At 40.6% G+C, this 22,452-nt stretch overlaps 1 protein-coding gene across 1 annotated transcript in view; it reads right to left on the reverse strand.

The window, feature by feature from the left end:
- ANK3 (ankyrin 3) overlaps positions 1–22,452 on the reverse strand; it is a gene marked incomplete at its 5' end in the record, with an annotated part of 212,243 nt that overhangs the window by 26,682 nt on the left and 163,109 nt on the right. The window contains 9 exons of the mRNA XM_082309097.1: positions 376–8,064; positions 12,418–12,499; positions 14,246–14,272; positions 14,768–14,890; positions 15,649–15,774; positions 16,374–16,602; positions 17,824–17,920; positions 18,497–18,704; positions 20,418–20,629. Of these exons, the coding sequence (XP_082165223.1) occupies positions 376–8,064; positions 12,418–12,499; positions 14,246–14,272; positions 14,768–14,890; positions 15,649–15,774; positions 16,374–16,602; positions 17,824–17,920; positions 18,497–18,704; positions 20,418–20,629 (8,793 nt within the window). The remainder of the gene's footprint in view (positions 1–375; positions 8,065–12,417; positions 12,500–14,245; positions 14,273–14,767; positions 14,891–15,648; positions 15,775–16,373; positions 16,603–17,823; positions 17,921–18,496; positions 18,705–20,417; positions 20,630–22,452) is intronic.

Genomic DNA, 22,452 nt, shown 5'->3' on the forward strand with positions numbered 1-22,452 from the left:
ACAAGTTGTTCATTTACTGGTGGAAACCACCAAGACCGGATTATCATCTATTTTTTCTACTTTGACAGAATAAATTTGCTGTCACAAAAAAAATCTTTCAATTTCTGAGTTACATCAATTTTTGAGTTACATGAATGTCTTCGGCATGCTTCACTAGCTTTCTACAGTACAGGATTTGTTTAAAGGAAGAAAGAAGAGTATAAGACAGCACATACAGATGACAATGACAGAATGAAAACTACAGTTAAGTCACTCCACAGGCAATCACAACAGTTCATGCACTAGGATCAACAAGTTGAAAGTTTTACAAACTAGGCTTGATCTCCACGAGGTGAGCCATGAGAGCTCCAGAAACCTGACTGCCTTCATTCTCACCAGTCCTCTTACTCCTCCTCCTCTCACTGTCGGCCTTTTCAATCTTTGATTTTATAGATGCTGCCTCTGTTCTCATGTCTCTAGCAGACTTCGATGTAATGGAAGGCTGGTAAACTTGAGTAGCTTCTGATAAGGATGTGTTCCTTGATGTACTGTCTTCTTCATCATCAGAGACCTCTGACTGCATCTTTTTCTCTTCATCAGATAGACGATCCACAAGCTTTAATGTCTCACCACTAATTCCCTTAAAATATTCAATAGAATGTTTACATACCTCCCTAAGCTGATTTTTCTTTACTTTAACTGTTGTCATGGTGACGGAGGTAGATCTTACCTTTACTGGTAATTTAGAAGGAAGCTGTTTTGGTTTTTCTTTCTCTACCTGCTCTTGTTTCGGCAGGGCTGGAGTTCTTCTAGCTATATTACTCCTATGTGTATTTTTTACAGGAATCCTAGACCTTGCTTCTAGACAGGGAGGAGAATTATTTTGTTTTGCTTTGTCAGGCTTACTAGCCCCTCTCACTTTACTCCCTGTATTGCTTTGGAGATTATTTTGTGAAAAGACTTCTTTTACTGAGCTGGCCTTTACAGGAAGCTTTGATTTTCCTCTAGCCCCTACCAACTCTGTTGACTTTTGCTGCTCTCCGTGTGTTTTTTGCTTATCTCTTACTCTGTGTCCTTGTGTTGTCCCTGTACCTTTTCCTGAAGTGCTTTTCGCTTGATTAGCTTTCTGGAGGGAACATTTCGGTTCCAAATGTTCTTTTAGCACTACATTACAGGTAATATCATCTGTAGGGACAGCAGATGAATCCAAATTGTTGTTGTTATTAAAATTATCTTTTGGAAAATCAGTGTTTTCTGTTTGCCTACAGCTTGTCTGGCTAGAAGCTGAACTCGCAATCACTGCTACAGTTTCATTTTCTAATCCCTGACCACTTGGCATCACAGCTTCTATCTTATCTGTCACTTCGCCAGGGCCATCTTTCTTCAGAGTCATGGTGGAAGCAGAAATTCCCATTTTAATTGGTGTGCGCAATTTGGGATCAACTTTAGAAGCATTTACCGCTGCCGATGGTTTTTCCAGTGAGTTACTACCAAGTGTTTGTTCCATGCAATCTCCACTGGCCTGGATGATGGGCTTATGTTCAACTGCTGTTGTTTCTACTGGTCTCTCTAGGTTTGTTTCTACAGTGTTGTCCCCTGCCTGTGGCTGTGTGATGGCAGTGACTGTACTTTTATCCCCTTCCCCCTTGTCCCCTGACTTCCCTTCAGAAGTATGCTCACCAATCTGAAAAAATTGGAGTCTTTCTTCAACAAAATCCCTCTTGCTCATGTCAATTGCACCACTGCGAGTCATCTCAAACATCTTCCCTTCATGAAATGGGAAGGGGTTGGGCTCGCTAGTTGGCGTACTTTCATCTGTTGGAGTTCTGGCTGGAGTTGTATCAGGAGTTGTTGCTTGAGATCTGTCTTCCACTGCCAGACCAAATGGCTTAGCCTCATCATCCCTTGATTTAGTCTCAAACACTTCATCGTCACCTCGGTTATTGGACCACGGATCAAAATCTAGACTCTTGGTGGCCACCGTTTTGAAAGGTGTTGCAAATTCTTCGTCTACTTTGTAACTGAAATACGTATCAGGAAATACAGTCCTGTCAGGGTGTCTGCCTTCCAAAGTGAAAAACTGTGCCCCTGACTTCTGTTCGCTCTTCTCTCCGGCTTTTTCAGAAGCTGGACCCTTCGAAGGTGCCTTGTCTTCTTCAGGGCCTACCTTGCCTTCCTCCTCAATGACTTCAAGCTTACTCTGGCTAAAGCAGCGATCAGTCTGCTTTAGAATGCCTTCTGTAGTCCATACGTCCTTTTTGGTTTCAACTGCCGGACCTGCAAGTTTAGAATCACTCTCAGTTAAACCATCATCTTCATCTTGCAAATCATAACCGTCAAGAGAGTCAATCTCTGTCGCATCGGTATCATGGGAGAATTCTGCAGTGGTTGCTATGGAACACTCTGTGACAGACTGGTCATTGTTATTCCCATTTTGCACTACATCATTCTGGGGTGAATCAAGCCCAATGTCAAACTCATTAGGTTTCCCAGAAGCGGGATGTCCTAACTCTTTCTGTTTCTCAATCTTTTCAGGGGCTCTGGGTTTTGAGGTTTCTTTCTGGTCATCTTCCAGTTCTTTCAATTTGAATGTATACTTTTTAAGTGGAACAGGTTGATAGAGAGATTCATCATCACTGGAGTCACTGACATCTGCTCCCGGTGGCACAGGAGACGGTGGCTGTACTCTTATGACAGGTTCAGCCAGTTGGCATTTGTCATGTTCATCTTGCAAGTTCACTTCCGTCATCTCCATTTCACTCTCAGTGGAATAATGAGGCTTCTTTTCCGACTCGCCTTGATCTGCATCCAGTGGTGGAGGAGGAGGGAATTCAATGTAGGCAACTCTGTTACCTTTGGGTCTTTTGTTAGAGTCCTTATTTATATGATTAGGTAATGCTTTGTCAATCTGTGGTTCCTCAACCTCTGCCTGTTTTACAGATGTTGACTTAACCTCTGCTTCCTCCTCTGATTCCTCAGATACCTCGGGTATAGGACTGGGCTTGCCTGGGATATAAGCTATTAGTGAGTCGGGTGTTTTAGATGTAAACTCGTAACTCACTTCCTCTGAACTTGGTGTTTCTGGTGTTAAAGGGCTTTTACCAGAGCTGTCTATAAAGGACACTTGTTCTAGTGTGTCATCTTCTGGACTACCTTGTGGAGAAGGAGGTTGTTTTTGCTGTCTAGCTGTGTAAAATGTCCCCCTTGTCTCTTGTACTGTCTTACTCTCCTGACTGACAATTTTTTTAATATTTCCTTGTTGCACCTCTTTCTCATATTGCTTTCCTACTTGAACAAAACTGACATAAACAGGTAAGGTCTTAATTTCTTTTACTCCCTCAGTGCTTACTAACGGTGCAACTTTATCCAAGTAATCACTGGCACCGGGGCCAACTAACTCACTTGAAGGAAATTCCTTTCCTGGACTACATTCTAAAGAATCTGGTGATTTGCTAGGGGATATCTCCATTTCCTCAACAGGAGGACTTAGACCTATCGAGCTCTGCTGCTTGGTAACTTTTCTGATTTCTGAATGCTTTATTTTTTCATCTTCCACATAATCAATCTGCCTCTCAACTTTCTCCTTAATCACAGCTGATTGGGATACTTTAGCTGAAAGTTCATAGACACCATCAAGCGTGGTTCTCTTCTCCTCAACAATTCTGACTGGAATATGGGACACAGCAATTTCTTCTTTCCTTTTGGATATTTTATCAGCCACTTCACCATTACGTTCCCCCTCCCTGACAACAAATTCTCTGTATAAAACCCTTTTTGAGGGAGATTTTACAGTCAGTTCCTTCACTTCTTCTGGATGAATTCCATTTGCTGCCAGTTTGTGCTCTGTCACAGTGATAAATTCACTTTTTTTGTCAGTTTTAGCTTCAGCATGATCAACATGGTTTTCTTTTACTGTATCTGGAACCAGCACATGTGAAAGTTTTTCTTTTTGTGTTTTATGATTAGAAGTTCCAGGACTTTCCCACGTCCTATAGATTTTTTTGTCCCAGTGTCCCTTCGTTGTTGAGTCTGAGCCATATGCCAGGTCTTTTGCCTGCGGTTCCGAAAAGTATTCTGGCACGCCTTTGCTCATCTCAGTTCTTTGTGTGTCTGAAGCATGAAAGTCTTCGATAGCTTTCCCTTTACCTGGAACAAAATCTTCCTGTATTTTCACCTCTTTCTGTAAAGCTGTGCTCCCATCAATGACCTCTACTTGCTTTGCGTGTTTCTCTCTGGAATAAAACTGATACACTGGTAACTTACTTTCTTGCAATTTCTTTACCGGAATTTTGGACTGACCATCCAGCTTTTTTTCTTCTTGAGTTACGTCCTTACTCTTAGGACTTATACTTTGTTCAAATTTAAGCCTAATGGAACTGAGCTTTGATTGCTTCAGCTGAAATCCAGTCTGTGAAACCTCAGGTACTCCAGTCTGCTGAGCACTTCCTTTGTGTTCCATAGTTTGTTTAGAGTCCTCTGCAGGTTGCACAAATATCCTTTTTTCAGGACTGCTGGGCAAACTGGACGCTTTTCTTTCATCCACTTTGGGAAAGCATTTCCCATCATGTGCGTACTGCTTCACCTTACTCCATTCATCACCGGATGATGGTAATTCAGAGAGCAGGACTTTCTCAGGGCTGCTGCTGGCAGAGCTCTGGCTAGAATGTATTTCTTTGCCATTTTTTTTATGCTGCTTTTTCTCCGGAGACTGTAGTTCATCATTCAACTTCTCTGTTTTATCCCGAAAAAACTGTGATACTTCAGTCAGTTTTTCTTCTGCCTCTTTAACAGTCCTGTCCACCCTGTCTTCATATATCAACTTTTCTCTACCTCTGTCTAATCTGTCCTCAGTAAAGCGCATCCACATCGCATGTTTTGGACTACTAACATCTCCAGTGTAGTGTAACACTGTCACTTTATCATAATGATCATCTTTAGACATTTTACCTACACCATTTTCAGATACATCTTTATAGATTTTGGAGAGAATCTCTTTTTTGGGGGCAGTAGCTACTTTTTCTCTGCATCGTTTATCAGACCCCTGTAACTCTGCACTAAGGGGTAGAGCATGGTCAGTAACTGACTCCTCAGTATCAGAATGAGACACATCTAGCTTTTCTGAAAGAAGCATTTTCTCAGCAAACCTGTAAGACTCCCCTCTTAGTTCTGACAACTCATCATCATGGTATTCTATTGAGTGCTGACTCAAAAGCTTCAGTGTTTTGTAAGAGTCATCAGACATGAGTTGAGCAGAACTAGGGCGACTGTCTTCTTCCTGGGACACGGGAGTGTTAACTCTAGAGGATTCCAGATAAGAAGGAAGTGACTCTTCGGCTGTGAGCTCCTCTTCTTCTTGCTGACCTTGTTCGTCTGAACAAGGAAAAGCATCATGTTTTTCCAACTCTTTTAAGTTAATATCTCCCCGAAGTAAGTCTTTCTGATACACATACATTTCTTTTTCTGGATGCTTTTTTGTTTCTCTAATAATGACTTCAGTAGGTTCAGCCTGATTACCTTTTTCAATATGGACCTCTATTATTCGCTCCAGTTTGGGTTTCATTTTGCTGTCCTTCTCTGCATGTTGTGGTGAAGTTTCAGCAGACTTGCTAACATCGGATGTTACTGATGATTTATGTTCAAACAGACCTGCCAGTTCTTTGGAAGGGTCACGTCCAGACTGAAAGGCTTTCATTATGTCATGAACAGACATTGTTTCCTCAATTCTTTCGGACGTGCTTTCAGTGCATGGAGGTTTATGATAAACCATCCTAGTTGTCGTAGTGATATGAGTTTCTTCTTTTACTCGGACACCTTTACTAAGGACACACTTATGGTCATCTTCTTCGCTGCTGCTGGCTTTCATTTGAAAAGCTTTAACCTTCTCTTTAATAGATCCAGCAGGTTTTTGCTCCAGCTCCATAAACGTAGGGCTAGGTTTCGAGGCTGGTAGCTCCTCTGCTTTCTGCTCTGGAATTTCTTCGGACGATGGTTCGTAGCTGCGGATAACATGAACTACTTCAGTTCTTGTTTCTGTAATGACAGGAGGGATGGGTACATCATGGAAAAGTGGTTTTGGCCCTGTGCTTTCAGCACTTTGTGGGGCAGAAGGTGTCTTTTCACTCCTCGTTTCAAAGCCACTGTCAGATAAGGGACTTTTATCTTGATCGTGTTGAGAAAAGTCATCTGGAGACTCTAAAATAGTATCTGTTCCAAAAAAGGAATCTGCAATTTTACATAACTCCTTTTCTGATGTGGAAGGCCTCATGGAGGCTGGAGGCATTTTAAGTTTATGTTCCTGCAAAGCAATAGCTGGTTTTAAAATGCGTTTTTGTCTCTCTTCACCTTCTTTTTTCCCCTCTTCAAACTTGTACTTTATGTTTGTTAATGAACTGCTACCGATATCATTTGCTAAGTAATCAATAACTTTTGACAAGCTATAATCCTTTTCCGACATGGTTTTAGTTTTAATTTGGACCTTCTCTGGAACAGATATAGGAGGGCTTGTCAGAGCTTGCTGTCTCGCTTCATCAATCTCCTCTGTACTGAACTCTACCCAGTCATCCTCAGACAGGTGTCCTTGATCACTTTTGGATACTTTAGCCGACCCTTTACTTTCTAAACACACATCTTTTTTCAGAATCTCACTAACTTTTACTAAGTCCTCTTTCACTTTCTCAACAATTTTAAAGGGCTCTTCATCATCAATTCTACCCTCTTTTGGTATCTCAGGTTGGAACGGTTTGTCCTCTGCGACATCTGTCTGCAATATTGCAGTCATTCTTATTAGATCCTCTTTCATTTCAGCAACATCTTTCAGTATCTCCTGACTGGAGGATAAAGAAGATGGTGTGGACAATTTGAGAGCAGAGGGTGCTAAAAACAAGGATGATTTTATTGGAGATGAAGTTCGATTAAAGGAAGGCTGCGTGCGTGCCTCTGTAGTCAATGTTTTAATAGGCGACAGTAACGCAGCAGCTGATTTTGTAAGTGAAGACGACTCTGGGAGCTTCTTTAATGCTGGTTCAGACAAAACATTGACTACAGAATATACCGGCACTGTTATTGTTGATGAAGTTACTGATGAGGTAGTTGCAGATATTGACCCAAGGGCTGTGTACAAAGCACCTGCAGGAGGAGTTCTCATTGACTGGAAAGCTGATGGTGCTGAAGACACAAATGACCTGAGTGGAGAAAATGACATTGTTGTAGCTGTTGAAAACACTCTCTCAGCCGTGTCAGCAACTGCGTTAGCAGCACAACTTGCAGAATGTGCAGCTGCAGCAATCTTGTCTTGAAAAACAGCTGCAGCTTTGGATCCATTTATTAAGTTGGCAGAAGATGGGTATTTCAGAGGTGACACAGAGCCATTAAGCAATGGTACATCTGTGTGCCCAGCTACATGTTTTGCTGGCGACGAGAGAGACGCGGCCATCATGACTTTAGAGGATGAAACAGCATCAACTGCTGACTTAGCAGGTGACACCACTGACTTTAGAGGGGACGATAAAAGTGAAGATGCTGATGTGATGACTGATTTAAGTGGCAAACTTGAAGAGTACATGTTAATGTTGGATTTGGGGGATGCTGGAGGCGTCATGGTTATGGATGATCTCTCCAAGAGAGATCCTGCTGTAGTCACTGGAGATGTCCGAGAGGGGAATGTGGTTGTGGATGCCAGCCCTTTTAGACTAGCAGCTTCTGTGACTGCGGGAGCTCTGACGAAAGAGCCTGAAGTAACCTGTATATTGTATGGAGGCTGCGATACCACAGTTTTTATTGGTGAAGAGATTGTCCGAAATGATCTAATCGGAGATGCTACATCACTAACAGATTTAACTGAAGATGTGGTAGAAGCTCCTAATGTGGATTTGATTGGAGAAGCAGAAGAAACAGACCATATTGATTTTAATGGGGAAGCTGTAGGAGTGTTAGAGGAAGAGCTTGATAAGGAAGTGAAGCCTGATTTGGTTTGCCCAGGCACTGTAATTGGAGCTGTTGTCCATGACTGATATGGCCGTGTTGAAAAGAATGGCTTGTATGAGTAAGTAGCAGGTAGGGATCTTGTTGCTCCTGCACTCCGTTCAACTGTTTCTTAAATTGTTAAATTAAAATCAAACATAAAAATCAACAAAAATGATTGAAAAACAGAGAGACCAGAGAAGAAAATTGGTCAGTAAACGTTGTAATATTACAAAAAGCAAGTACAATTGTTTGCATGAGTTAGGATGAAGGAGGCAAAAGAAGATTTAAAAAAGAAAAGAAAAAAATAGGAATGAGCCATATACTGACGGCTGGTCCAAACCAAAAAGAAACATGAAGTGAAAGACAGAAAGCACATAGCAACCAAATCGGCAAACAATGAAGAACAGAAAACACAAAGAAGGAATCCATAAGGTAAAAATAAAGCCACATCAAAATTTCTTCTCTTACTTCCTATTGACTTTCTGATGTGCTACTTCTGAAATATTCGTATCAGTTCTATTTTGCCTGTTTAGGTATGTCTCTGCTTTGCACAACTATTAGAATTATCCTTTTAATAATTTCTGTTGTTGTTGTTCTATTCAGATATTGAACCTATACAAAATATAAACTTGTGTAAAATGACATTATATAGCTAAAATCTTTTTTTTAAACCACTCAGAACTCTTTCATGCAGAACCCAAAATTCCTTTAAGTGACAGGCAATTGATGTGCAAACTGTGAAGCAACTGGAATAAATTCAAATCTATATCTCCCATGCACAATTCGGATATGCTTCACACTCACAAAGCCAATAAGAGCAAGAGCTTTTCTGAGTCAATATTTTAAAAAAAATAATAAAAATAAAGAAAGAAAAGGAACTTTTGCATTTGTTTCTCATGCGATATTCCTTTTGTTTGGTAAAAACTAAAGTAAAACTTTACATGAAATGATTTTAAGAAGCATATGTCATACATGAAATATGGAAAGTATGATACATGATAAACGTGAGCAAGCAATGCAACTGAATCAGTTTTTGTTCATGCACAATATATCATGTCAAAACGAGCACAGAGATTAATATATCTTGTATGCTGTATTAAGCACAAATATGTAAACCTTACAAAATCATTTCACAAGAGGCCATTAAAAGAAGAGTACACTTTTTCTACAAGATGTAGTGTCTTGGTACCTTTTGAGGAGATTTCTTGTATCAGCTCAAAGACAGACCTGTTCAACTTTACATTTCTCAAAAGGTAACATTAGAAAAGCAGTCAAAGAACAATATATTATGCAAAAACTTCCTGGCAAGGACAAACCTGTTAATTGTTATCATCCCCCAGAACACTCAGCTTATTCATAGGCATTTTGAACAAAATCATCATCAACCACATTTTGCATCACAGGAGGTACTCATGCCAGAAGACAGTATTTCTGGGAATCCCATTACAACATACATATCCTCTGATACAGCAATAACATTCAGAGAGTTGACATTAAAAGTAACTTAGAGGGCTTTTTTTTCTTTAAAGTTGGGGTTAGAAATGGAGCTAAAATATCGAAACAACTTATTCAACATACCTTTCTCTGAAGTTACACTAATAATTTGTCAAACCTGCTTGATCTGTCTTATAGACAGACAGTGACTGACAGTGAAAGAAGCTTAACAAGGCTAATACTAAACTGTTAAACTTAAAGCACACACACTCTTATAGAATCGTGAATATTCAGTATACCACAGGTCCATATCCTGCAAGGAGAAATGTGCTGGTCCTATAGAAGCCAATCGAATCCCAGAAGGCGATGTGGATGGCTGGTGATATTGCCGTATGAGAACATTTAGGTTGAAGAGAGCTTGAATACTAGGCCTGACTGGCACAGCCTATATCAAGAAAAATCCATTTTTCCTTGCAATTTTATTTTTAAGTGCAAACATACTTCTTTTTTCCCCCAAAGAAGAAAACATAGCATACTTCATTAAATGATCTAGACTTTATTATGAAGATTAATTAGCAGCAGCTGCTAACATTCACCAAAAGTTCATACAGTCCCAAATCCAAGAAACAAACGCCAAAATCATTCTGAAAAGAACTAACGACAAAACAACTTGTTCAGCAGTTTGTGTTTGGAAATGTCTTTACAGGGACCCCACTGCGCTGTGATGAGCCAGTCTATCACAACTGGCTAGTGAAGCAATCAAACCAACAGGCTGCTCTCTTAACTGCTCTTTCTCCTGTTAAATCACGGATTCAGACATGTTTAAGATGCTTTTTCTGTGCTCCTTAATGCAGCAGAGAAGAAGAACCAGTACAAAGAAAACTGAGTAATTTACCAGTGTGTGCAGCTATGACATAACTCAAACAGCAGGGAACTGGGCAATTTTACTATTTTGAAATAGCAAAGAAATCCCCACAACCATGCAAGATTTTAGAGTGGGATAATATTCTAAAGAGTGGTTTTATATAACAGCCCTTTTTGGCTACTGGACACTCTTGGCCTTAGCAGTTTCCATCATTCTACATCCAAGATTTTATCAGAAAACAGATGTTAGTTACTACCTTCTGTGCACCAAACTACCCTTCCTTGCTTGCAGCTGGTAATTGAAAGCACTGAGTGAACCTATACAAGTGGCCCCTGCTCAGCCTTGCTCCTTTTCAGCTGCAAGCAAACAGCCAGGACCGAGCAGGTTTAACCCACTGTAGCACTCCTCTTCTGTGGGGACCTCACTGCTGGGAAGAGCCAAGGGGGCCTTAGGTCCCTTGCCCTGAGTAGAGGTAAGGACAGGGAGGCAGGGGAATATCCCATCTGTCTCTCTTCTGCACCAGCACTGTCAGGGGTGCAGAGGAAAAAAAATCTCTTTGTGTGCACGTGCACGCACGCACGAGCTTGTGCAAGTAAAAAGAACAACCCCTGCTGCTACCAAAACTGCGGGAGCTGTGCCATCAAATTCACTGGAAATAGGTAGAGGTCCATCACTCATATCCAATCACTGGAGCAAACACCCTGTGGTGTAAAGCAACCACAGCAGCAGTCCTGGCTCTGTGTTGGGTAGTGTGTGCTCTCTGGAAGAGCTGCACCTCCAAGCTCACATCCTCCGCTCACACCAGCATGGTGCAGGTGGTAGTGGCAGTTGCTGACTACATGCTACATGTGCACAGGAGATGGTGCTCAGGCTGATGGCCAAACCACTATCTACAATCTTTCCTGGCAAACACAATCATTTTTGCATACCCTAGCAAAAGGGTAGCTCACAGCCTTAAGTAGTAACCATCGCCAAAAGGGATATAATAGTGAAAGAATGGTCAGGAACTTCTACTGTGTTAACTCATCTGTTTTTTTAGTACAGTTCAAGTGGGTTTAGGTTTTTTCCCCTCCAACTTTTTGCAAATGAGACTTAATGGACCTTCGGTGAATAACTAAGACTACTTTTTTTTTTTTCTCTCCAATGAGGCCTGAAAAACGAATTGTAAGCAACATAGTCATCAAACTCCTCTCAAGCAGCTTCCTTTTCCCTCTCTCTCTGTTCCCATCAAGCCTTTGACGATACCTTAACAGTCCATCAAGATGTCTCAGCAGATCTGAGAGCTTATTCAGATGTTATATGCTTGAAGTCTTCTTCCAGGCCTGAGAAGTGTAATATATTCTGGAGAACATCTGATCCAAAGAAGCCACAGATCTTACAGGATAATTAAACAGCAGCCATCCAGTGGGAACTCCCAAGACCCGATGAAGTTTGTCTATGGATTTTATGGAATTATATCAAAGGGTCTGTTGCAGGGTAGCAACTGAGAAGTCACGAGGGAAAAAAAAGGCAAGAAAAAGCCTGGGAATGGGGAACAATAGCAGTCAACCTCAGACAGGAGGGGTGAGGAAAGAAAAGCTAAGCCAAATACATTATAGTATTTAACAGGGAAGGAAAGGAATGCCACAGGTCTGGTCAAGGGGAACATAAGCTTAAGAGTAAGCAATGTGTGGTGCCAGGGAATAAAAAGCATCTGCAGGGAACAGAGGTAAAAGGGAAGGGGAAGAGAAAGAAGAGGGAAAATATAAAATATGAGAGAGTCCATTTTCGCTAAGCATCTAAACATTTCAGCTCTTATCTGAATGGCATTCTCCAGCCCTGCTGAACTTTTGCCTGACATTCCCTTCTACAGCAGCTCTCTCTAATCTTTCAAAGGGAAGAGGAACAGGCTCTTTTTGAAAGCAATTTGCAATCCTCCTATTCTGGAGCTACATGGCATATTTAAAAATCATTATATTTTTTACTTAACTAATGCATATCATTTGCCAGTCAGGATTCTTCAAGCTCTCACAACACAAGAGTTCACAGACCATCCAAGAGTTTTGTTTTAGATAAGTGTTTTTTTTCTTTTTTCTTTTTTTCCAGAGTGACACCAAATACAACGTTTATAGAAAAAATGTCTCTTCTTATGAAAAATCATGTATATATGGTTTAGTACTTTGGTAAGAGCAACTCACTCATTCCAGGCTCAGTCAGATAGCTGTAGCGCTTACGTAAAGCAAGGGAGACAAAGTTCTGGCGCCGGTCAGCTTTCTCCGTCTGCAACAAAACATAATACTGTTTAGCCCCTTTAGTATCACTATCCCCCATTTGAACAGAACAATCAAACCTCAGCATGATGGGCCGCATGTTGCGGTACACATCACCACAAGGGAGAATGGATGTTTCCATTCAGCTTCAGGAAGGCATGCTGAAGCCAAATTTGGGCAAGCAGGCAGGGAATGGACAGAGCCGGTCTCCATTCCTGTCTGCCATGTAATGAGTGTCAGGCACTGTGGAGCAGGGAGCGTAGCTATTGGAGGTGGCAGAAACCTCCCGTGAATGACTCCCCTTCTGGAGCAAGCAGGCAAGGGACTGCAACGCTAAAAGATGACCCCATGGGTCCATTCCTGCTCACAACATCTCTGCTTATGAGGTAGAAGAGCTTAGATAGCAGATGTAGCTCATGATCCTGCCTTAAAGTATCTCAATGCTATATTATCCCATTATCCCTTAATAAACTGCTTCACACTACTATAAATGGTATGATATTATTAATTCTCTGTAAAATAAACCACCTTTGGCTAGAAACAGGAGATCAACACAAAAGACTACAGATACAGACATAAAACATTCATAAGAGTACAACTTAGACCGATCAAATATTTCTCCCCAAATTAATTTGTCCCGAAAGCACATACACCACAATGTACACTGGCTTTAAAGTGAATACATTAAGGACAAAAAAGGCATGGGAGAGGATTTTTTTAATAGGCACAAAATGCAAAGATGCAGATTAGAAAGCAGACTACTATTGTTAACTAATAAATTGCATCATAAGTCGCTGCGTTCAGTGGCATAGCTGCTAGTGTGATGTCTTAAATATTAAAAGTCCTTCAGAGATCAGCTCACTTGATTATGTGGCTAAAAATATGGTTTGTTTAGAAAGAAAACTATTGTTATAGCTATATAATAGCTCACTGGGAACGAATCCTGTGGAGACAAAGTGATGTGGTTGCTATTATTGTTTTTAACATGTAAGGAGTGTTTTGGTTTGGTTTTTTTTTTTTTTATTATTATTTTAATCAGCAGGTGGCTACTGCTATTTATTTGCAAGCAGGAAGAGAAGAAAACTTTCCTGCTAGGTAAATGGAATCCATCTATGTAGTTTCTTTTATAAGGTGATCTCATTTATTACTACTTCTAATGAGTAAACCCCACTTAATTTCCTGACAATCTAATGTTGCAGTTTCCAGCAAACAGTGGATTTTTAAGCTGCAAATATCTGCAGTTTATTTGAAAATAGATTTGTACACAATATTTAGAAATTGCTCTTGGCTATTTTGCTTTTTCAGAAGAATCCAGTTTATTTTCAGTGGTAAAATATTATAGGCCACTATTATGGCCTCAACAATACTTCTTTTCTTCTCACAAATACAAGTTACGAAAGCATTGGCAGTATTACTCCAAGAGGTAAAATCATATCCACTAAACTCTTCTTGATTTTGCCAAAAATGGACTTGGTCTGAATTTTATAATTACATCCTTTTTCAGAAGAAAATGAGTTAAATTTTAAACTGCTATTATTCAATGCTTGGTTTAATTTCATAATATATAATCATGTTTTTTTCCACATTTGTGCACTTCTACTGTTTTGAAACAGAATATCGATGTCGAGGATATGGTTATCCTATAGGTATCATTTCAATGCCATGGTTAAAAGTAGTTGTTTGTTTTTTCTATAACATATTACTTTTCTTCACTAAATCTGAAGGAAATAAAAACAGAAGACAGTGTTTATATTACCTCATCATCTTGATCTGACTCTGTTTCCTTTTGGTCCCAAGATGCATTGCAGAGACAAGGAATATTATAATGGACAGCAGGGAAAAGAATATCAGGATATGAAAAGGACCAAATTGGGAGCACAAAATGCAAGCTGATTTATACGGCAAAGCAAATCCAAAATGTCAACACAAAATAAAAAAAAAAAAAATCTTACATCCAATGCAAATCAACACGTGACATTACTGAAAGCATAAACCTATGACTTGCAGGCTGAAGCATGAGCTGTAAACAGAGTCATAAAAATTATAGGAACTTGACACCACAGTAACAAGAGACTTTAAAAGCGTTCTACATACAGAAAACCAATAAAACATAAATTTGAAAAGTCTTTATCATATTCCAAAGCATTCTCATTACTGGCATTTCACAGGGTTTCTTTATCACTAGCAGGGGAAAAAAAAAAAAAAAGACAAGAACTAAAGGAGCAAAAATAAAACCAAACCAACCCTAAGGAAAATGTTTACTTTTCCTAAAAAATACCTTTTTGTGTGCTGGCAGAGTGATATTCAAGTTGCAAACAGCTGTTTGTGGCAGTCCTTTTGTAGTCTTTGGTTCTTTCAAAAACGATAATCGACCACAAGGTTCCTGGCTGGTGTCTCTTACCTAGAAAAGAAATTTTAGTACCGTGTAGTAATATGTAGTAATTCGGATACCCAGAGGAGGTTTCTGGAGAATTGCTCAGTTTCTTTCCACAAGAAGCTGTCTAATGGGTGAAGACCAATGTTACTGAGCTGGAGCTCAGCCTGAGGTGCTGAATGAGGAAAGATGTTACCATGAAAGAGTTAGATCAGCCTGAATCTCTCTGATGGTAAATCCACGCAAGACAAGATGTTGAGTGAATCCAACCAGACAGCTTCATACTGGGATATTACTGAGACATTTTCTGCTCACCTTCATTTTTTTTTCTGCCATGTTTTGCACTTATGCTCATCAAAATTCCTAAAAACTTCTCACAGCAGCTATGATAAGGCTAGGGAAAGTGAGCATCCATTCATGGTAATTTAGAGATGAGCAGTCTGCGCACGCTTTTTGGAGGCTGTTCTGCTGTACAGTATGTTATTTAATGCATCTCCTTTGCTTAGTCCCTGGGAAATAGTGATCTATTGGTAATATTCTGGAGGTCTAACGTGAGATATGGTTTTAATAAAAGGCTGTGAATCCATATCATGGGTATTCTGGTCCCAGCTCTGCCAGCAGCTCTTTTGCAGCTTCATGCAAAGCACCCTCTCCATGTTCTTCACATATTAAACAATGATACTTACATCCTCGGGGCAAGTTAGTGCTACCGGGCTGAAAAAGTGTTATCACTGGGGGTGGGGGTGGAAATATTAGCAGAATTATTTGGCTTGTTTTGCTTTTACCTTGATAGAGAATGGCAGTCTATTTTCTTTGAAAGCATAAAAATTAAAAACAAGCTGCTGTCCTCCTTTAGTCAAAGGGGCCAGATTTCCATAGCAATCAACGTAAATAGGTTTTCCCTCCAGAACCTATCAAAGCAATAAGTAAAAGTCAATAAAAACCTCTTTTCATAGTAGATCCATGCACATAAGCATATCATGATTTCCCCCATCACAGTTCCTGAGTTTAGCACAAGTCCCCACTCAGATTAAATTCAACAACAAATTAGAAAATCACTGTGCATTATGGCAAAGTATTATGAGCGCAGGCAGTTTGGGAAACCGTGAGCTACAGGAGTGGCTTTTCTGGAGTAAGAACGCATAGATTTCCTTCAAGAAACAGTGTGTTGGTGACTACGTATTCACACCAACCAGCCCTACTCATGACTGTGTGTCTGCAGGGCCAATGAGAAGGAATTCCAGCTTAGTCGTCTGCAAAGCCTAACCAGGGCTACTCAACAGCAGGGCATGCAAAACCCACTGCAGACTGGCCTGGGGCATCCATTTGGAGACAGGTCCTCATGCTCCCCCCGCCTTGTCCTTTTTTGGCCTCCTTTCAAGAAATTTTTTGACCCAGCCTTGCTGTGAACCTTTATTTAACTGGGCTTATAGTGGCTTTTGCAGGACCTGTTGCCACTTGGAAAACACATTGTCCATTTACAAGGAGGAAGCGGCTGTAAGAAATATACCTCAATGTCTTTGCTTCTTGCAACTTCTTCAAAGTTCTCTTGTTGCTCCAAAGTTTTGTCCACTTTGTCATCAGTCATGCAGAAGCAACGCAAATTGGATTCCACAGGGTCATTCATTTTGGCAAATATCACAAACTTTGCCATATAAGGAACGCATATTAATTCTCTATAAAGCTGCGTTGCCAGCCCAACAGTCTCCAGTACTTGATGGCAGTCTGCAAGCCAAAATCTGAGTGGGAAAAAGCAAACCATTAAATCAACTTTTCATTATGCTCAAACGTTTCTTAAGCCTTTAAAGAGAAACCATGTCCTGTGATCCTTGGCCATTTTGCATGAGTACTGTTCCTTGCAGACTTCCCAAAGCTGTAATTTTCCTTCTACTTTCAGTGGAGCTTTAACCATCCAAAAATGGGAATACCTGGCAATGAAATGTCGATATACTTATCTGACCCTTCTCACACTGGTATCTCATAAAACTGTCTATATTAAGCTTCATTTGAAGTCAAAGCGGGGAAACTGTATTTCTTGTGAGCAGACAACATGTATATTGTAATGTGCTGATGCTTCACTGGACATTTGATTTGCTAAAACAACCTCCTTTGTAACACATACATACAGCAAAACTACATAGAATAGAATCTTCCATATAGGTTGAAACCAAATATGCCCACAGTGAAGTTTCCCAAAGAGACAGATGTTATACTTGTTATTTTATCATCTTATAATTAAGAGTTTGATGACAATTTTGATAGAAGTTATAAATATTTTAATTTGTAGTTTGTATGAGTCTTTTCCAGCCCTGATCTATTTGGTTCTTTCAGCAACTCTCTCTCTTTATAAAGCTTTTTATAGTGCAAATGTTATGTACTGAATGATAAACTCTTTACCTGGAATACCATGAATTTTCTCTAGGATGCATGATTTGTACAGATCTGTTGAACGTCTCCAATCAGCATGGAAGTCCACTAAGTCCATCAAAATTCATTTCAAACCATGATTTTTTGGTAAATGGTATTTTTGTGAGAATAATTTTATGTAATTTTCAACTAAAAAGCCCAGAGCCAGAAACTGAATGTCTTTTAACTTTTTAAACAAATATGTTTTTATGAACCCCCCCAATTTTTTTATTGAACGAGCATTTGAAACTTTCCCTTTCTGTTGCTATTCGCAGAAAAACAAACCCCTGTGTGGCACCGCAGCCTTTAGAGAAACAGCTTGTGTGATTGCCAGGAGACATCACCACCACCGAAAAGGCCAGGACAAAGCTTCATGTGCAACCCTGGATGTGTGGGATGCTGATACATAGTGACAAAGAAGCATCTGGTCCATTACCGCTTCATCAGTCTTGCAAAAGACATACAGAAAGCCAAAAACCAACCCCACAACTATGCACTTCGTGAATCAAGGAAAACTACTCCCTAGGTGCATTTGGCAAGCTCTGTTACCGTACCTGGCTGAAACATTGGTTGTGAATGAGACACAGTCATTGGAAAACGTCAGCGGAGTGGTGCCTGTGATATCCTCCCACTGCGCAGGTGAAGTACCTCCTACGTAAATATAAACCATGGAGATTTTCTTTCAAACACCAAGCATATACAGACTACATGATAACTTAAGGTAGAGATATTCTTTTGTGTCACACATAAAAAGAGAACCTAGATAATAACGTCCTCCAACAACTAAGCTACATTTTATGTATTACATCATATGTTACGCACCAGAATATGATGCTGATGTAAGCAAAGTACATACCTACAAGTCAATAGCAACCCCCCCCTTGATATCAGCTAGGACAGAATTATTTCTGCAAAGTACTTTTACTGACAACCGTGTTTAATAGCCAAGGCTGAAATTCTTCATACTGGCTAAATATAAAATAGCGTTTAATATCTGTTGGCAGAGTTCTTTTACAATGGCATGAGACCAGATTCAAAGCCCGGGGAATCAGTGGGAGCCTTTCAAATGACCTCAGCTGGCTTTGCTCGGGAGAACAGATCTGAACTCTACTGGACCAAGCAGACCAATGTTCCCTTACTGGAAAGCATGAGTTGTACAGTTCTGAGAGTGAGCGCAGAGGCATTGCCGTCACAGAAACCTTTGCAAAGAGCATGATTTTCTCTAACCTGTAATGCTACATAAAAGTCGAAGGCTGGGCGTCGTGTCTCCTTTGTACCCATTGGTTACACCTTCTCCAGACGGAGGTGGCACAGGAATTGTCATGGTTATTGGCTTATGAAATTTTCTTCTTCTTGGCTCCACAGTGACAATGGGACTGAAAGTTGCTTTGTTTCCAAGGATTTTTTTGACAATCTCTTCTGGAACCGGTTGAGCCTGTCAACACAGGGAAAGTATTTAAACTAGAGGTACAAACTGGTTATAGACAGGCAGAACCGTTTTCCAAAAGATAATTCAATTTTCCTTTTATTTTCTGTAGAATTTTATTTCTTTTTTTCTCCCAGGCAGCATTCTCCTATAGCTCTCGACAGTGATTATTAGTACAATTCATGCTTAGTATTTTTCCCAACAGCCCACTTATCATTTCCTAATAACTAACTTGTAGAGCAAAACTATAAATCTCAGAAGGTTGCCAGGAGTGTTTGCTGAGAGTTTTTCAGAGCACGTTTGGTTTTGTTTTTAGTTTACAGTGATAGGTGATATTAAATACAATTTCAAAATGCAAAAAGAGGCCTATTTTGCACTTGAGAAGTGAGGACTAGACACTCTGTCTTGCAGATGCCGAACAGTTCTTACATCTCTGCCAAACACCAATCTATGCTTCTGAGTAACACTGTGTACTCCGACTTACCTCTGTACTCAGTGCTTCCTATGCTATTCCACTATTGATTATTAGGAAAGAAATACTTGTTTGGGTCAAATTCAGACAGAATGCATTAAGCTATAGAAGAGCTATACGCAAATTTCAGACTTTATACCTCCATTTTGCGCCTTGAAAGGTTTCCTAACTTTATATGGGAAGAAAGGAAAAGTAGCCAATATGGGAAGAAATGCTATAGAATTTTTGTATTTTTTGTCATCTAAGACCTGAACTCAAAAGTAGCAGACATCTTATGGGAAACGAGGTTTTGCATCTGTTTGGCCTTTTTTTTTTTTTTTTTAAACTTTGCATTGCAATCTCAGCAGTCACAACACTGCATATGGAGATGTCATGCTTCCTTCGTACCAGAGAGCTCTGGAAAGGCAGCTGTATAACCTCAATAGCAGAACTTCCATTTTCTTAAGATGAATCAACTTTAGATGTGAAATGTCGTTAACAGAAATGCTCCAGTGTGAATTCCAAGCACTGGAATCCAAACCAGCATCCCCATTTCATGAAGCCATCAGACTTGTCAGGTTATTAAGTAATTTTAAGTGATAATTAACAGAACTCAAAGAAAAAGATACCTCCTACAGAATATTTCTCTGCTTTCTGTGCAGTTTGTTTAAGGAGAGTTTAAGCTATTTGCTCTTCCCAGATTCTACCCATCACTAGAAACACCAGTGGTGAATGTCCTAAGCTACAACAGATGTACATGGGAGGTCTTTGACCCAGTAACAGCTGGCAAACAGCTGCATGAAATCCTTACCAAACACATTCCTATGGCAAAGGGCAGCCCAGTGACACCAATCACAAGCTGCTACTTTGCCGCAGGAGACTGAGACTGCACAGCCACTGTGCAGCTCATAGCTGCTGGCAGCCACAGCCAACAAGAAGATGGCAGACAATATCACTGAGGCTGCAGCAGCTCCAGGCCTTTGCTTTTCTCTCCATTCTTCAGATGCTAAGCAATACTCAAGGCAATGATAAAAGTGGAGCTGGGCTTCTGCCACAGGGAGGAAGACGGTGCATCACCTGCACCAGGGAGGCACTGAGAGGCAGAGAGCGTGCCCAGGCAGACACATGCCAATTCAGATCTCAGGTGTGAATACTACCGACCTTGCAACCCACTACTAAGGAACAGCAGGCTCCTTAGCTGCAAGCTTCATGCATTAAGACCAATGATGTGCTTGTAGACACTGCGGATATGAACAGGAGGGCACCTTTACCTGGAGCCCCACACGGATTCTTTTGGTTAGAGCACCCTCGGGGAAGGACGCCTGGACACGTGGCACCGTCGTGCTGCTCAGCACCCCGCCCTCCGGGCCGATTTGGTTACTCTCCTGCTTGATTCGCGAAACCACTGCAAAGTACTGAGGGAAATCCTTTGTGATGATCCTGCAGATACGCTTCTTCTCTAGCTCCTCGATGCTGTCCAGCTCTGGTGGGAGAAGACAGTTAAAAACATTCAGGCATTACCTGCCCAGATTCATACAAGACACATCTGTGAGTGTGAGGTTTTGAATATGCCTTAAAATGCCTTTGTTTTTATTTACTACAGGAGAAAAAAAATATTCAGTGCTATTAATTATCAAGCTTTGGTTTGCTCTCTGAACTTTTGCATAGATCTTGACAATGAGGGCAAACAGCACCAGACACACAGATCTGCCAGGACACCTAAGCACCGTGGCAATTAATCATGGACTCTGCGTATGAGTTTAGGCGAAGACAAGCAAAGACAAGTGAAGATGACAACGACAACGGCAATGGCGATGACAATGACACTTTATTTTTACAATCTATCCCTTTTATAATATGATCTAGTGTTCACGAGCAAGCAAAACCCATTTCATTGGCTACTGTCTCGCGTCCACGCGTCTCTTCAGCGTTACTTATTGGTTCTTCAAGCTGGTGCACGTGAATTCCTCTTTCAGGGATGTATCCAATCTCATCCTTATTTTTCTGCCTCTAAGTTTCACAAACTTGTTTGTAACGAGCCTCAAGGCCGCAGCTGCATTCCTGCGAACCTGTTTGTAACAAGCCTCAAGGGCACAGCTGCATCTCGTCAAAGTAAAACACTGTCTCATTTATTCCCACAATGCACTAGGGTGTGACAGTCTCTGCAGCAGCAGCTGCCATAGGATGGCAGGTTTGTCACACAGCATGGGAATCCAAGGAGGTCTGAAGGAGCTGGTCAAGCTTCTTTCCTCGCTCATCTATACCCGGAAGCACACAAGTCCACTGATCTTTCTGTGCACACCTTCGAAAGACATTTATTTCCAGCCTCTTCCCTCACATAACTCCAGCATGCAAAAACCCACAGGAAATCACAGTCAGTTCATGAGCTATCTAACTTCAGGCTAAGTGTGCAATCCAGAGTTATCCAGAGAAAGTTATCTCCCAGACTGGTATCCATATAGTCCTGACCAGACACTGAGCTCTCCAGTAAACTCTGGATGTGACAGAGCTCTGTCTGCCAGCACTACCAATGAAACCATAGTAAGGATCCCTTTCCACATCAGGCTTTCAGCCATTCAGGTATCTGCCCCCAAATAACTGCATTGTGCTCCTCAGTTCCTACAGAAACTTAATGCATCCTCAGAGACAACTGGAACAGAAAGAGGTCACCAACAATTAGTGCTCTCAGCCACATTCCCAGCTCGTAGGGTCACCACGGCCCAGAAAGGCACATGGAGCATCTACCCATATTAACTAATTAATTAAGTAGATGAGATAGACATATATGCACTGAGGAAAACTCTGTGATATGTCACAAATATAACTAATTATGCAGCTATATGTGTGTGTGTATATATATGCAGTAGTGAAATCCCCGTGCTAAAAACACTATTCACAAATGGAGATAATTACACAACTGTCAAGCATTTCCCCTGTAATTTCTTGCACTCAGCCTTTTTATCTATTGTAACTGGGTTTCATTCCAACACACCACAAGTTTCCACTCTTATTTTCCTCCTTAAAAAGGGCACTACATTCCTGACGAAAGTTTGTTCCTCGAAAGATGACATTCCTATGAGATGCAGTAAGAGAAAGCAGAAGGACCAGAAATGGTACCAAGACAAAAGACACTTGTAAAATTCTTTTCTTTATGTGACTGAGACATTTTCCTCCTCTGAACATGTAAGCTCAATTACAGCTCCAAAAGAATTAGAATATAAATTTGGTAAAATGTCAGTTTTCCATTTTAAAACTTTCAGCAGGTAATTTGGATTAATTGCACAGTGTTGCTGTGGATCATATGTA

Source organism: Platalea leucorodia (genome assembly GCF_965183815.1).
Source record: "Platalea leucorodia genome assembly, chromosome: 4".
Taxonomy (NCBI): Eukaryota; Metazoa; Chordata; class Aves; order Pelecaniformes; family Threskiornithidae; genus Platalea; species Platalea leucorodia.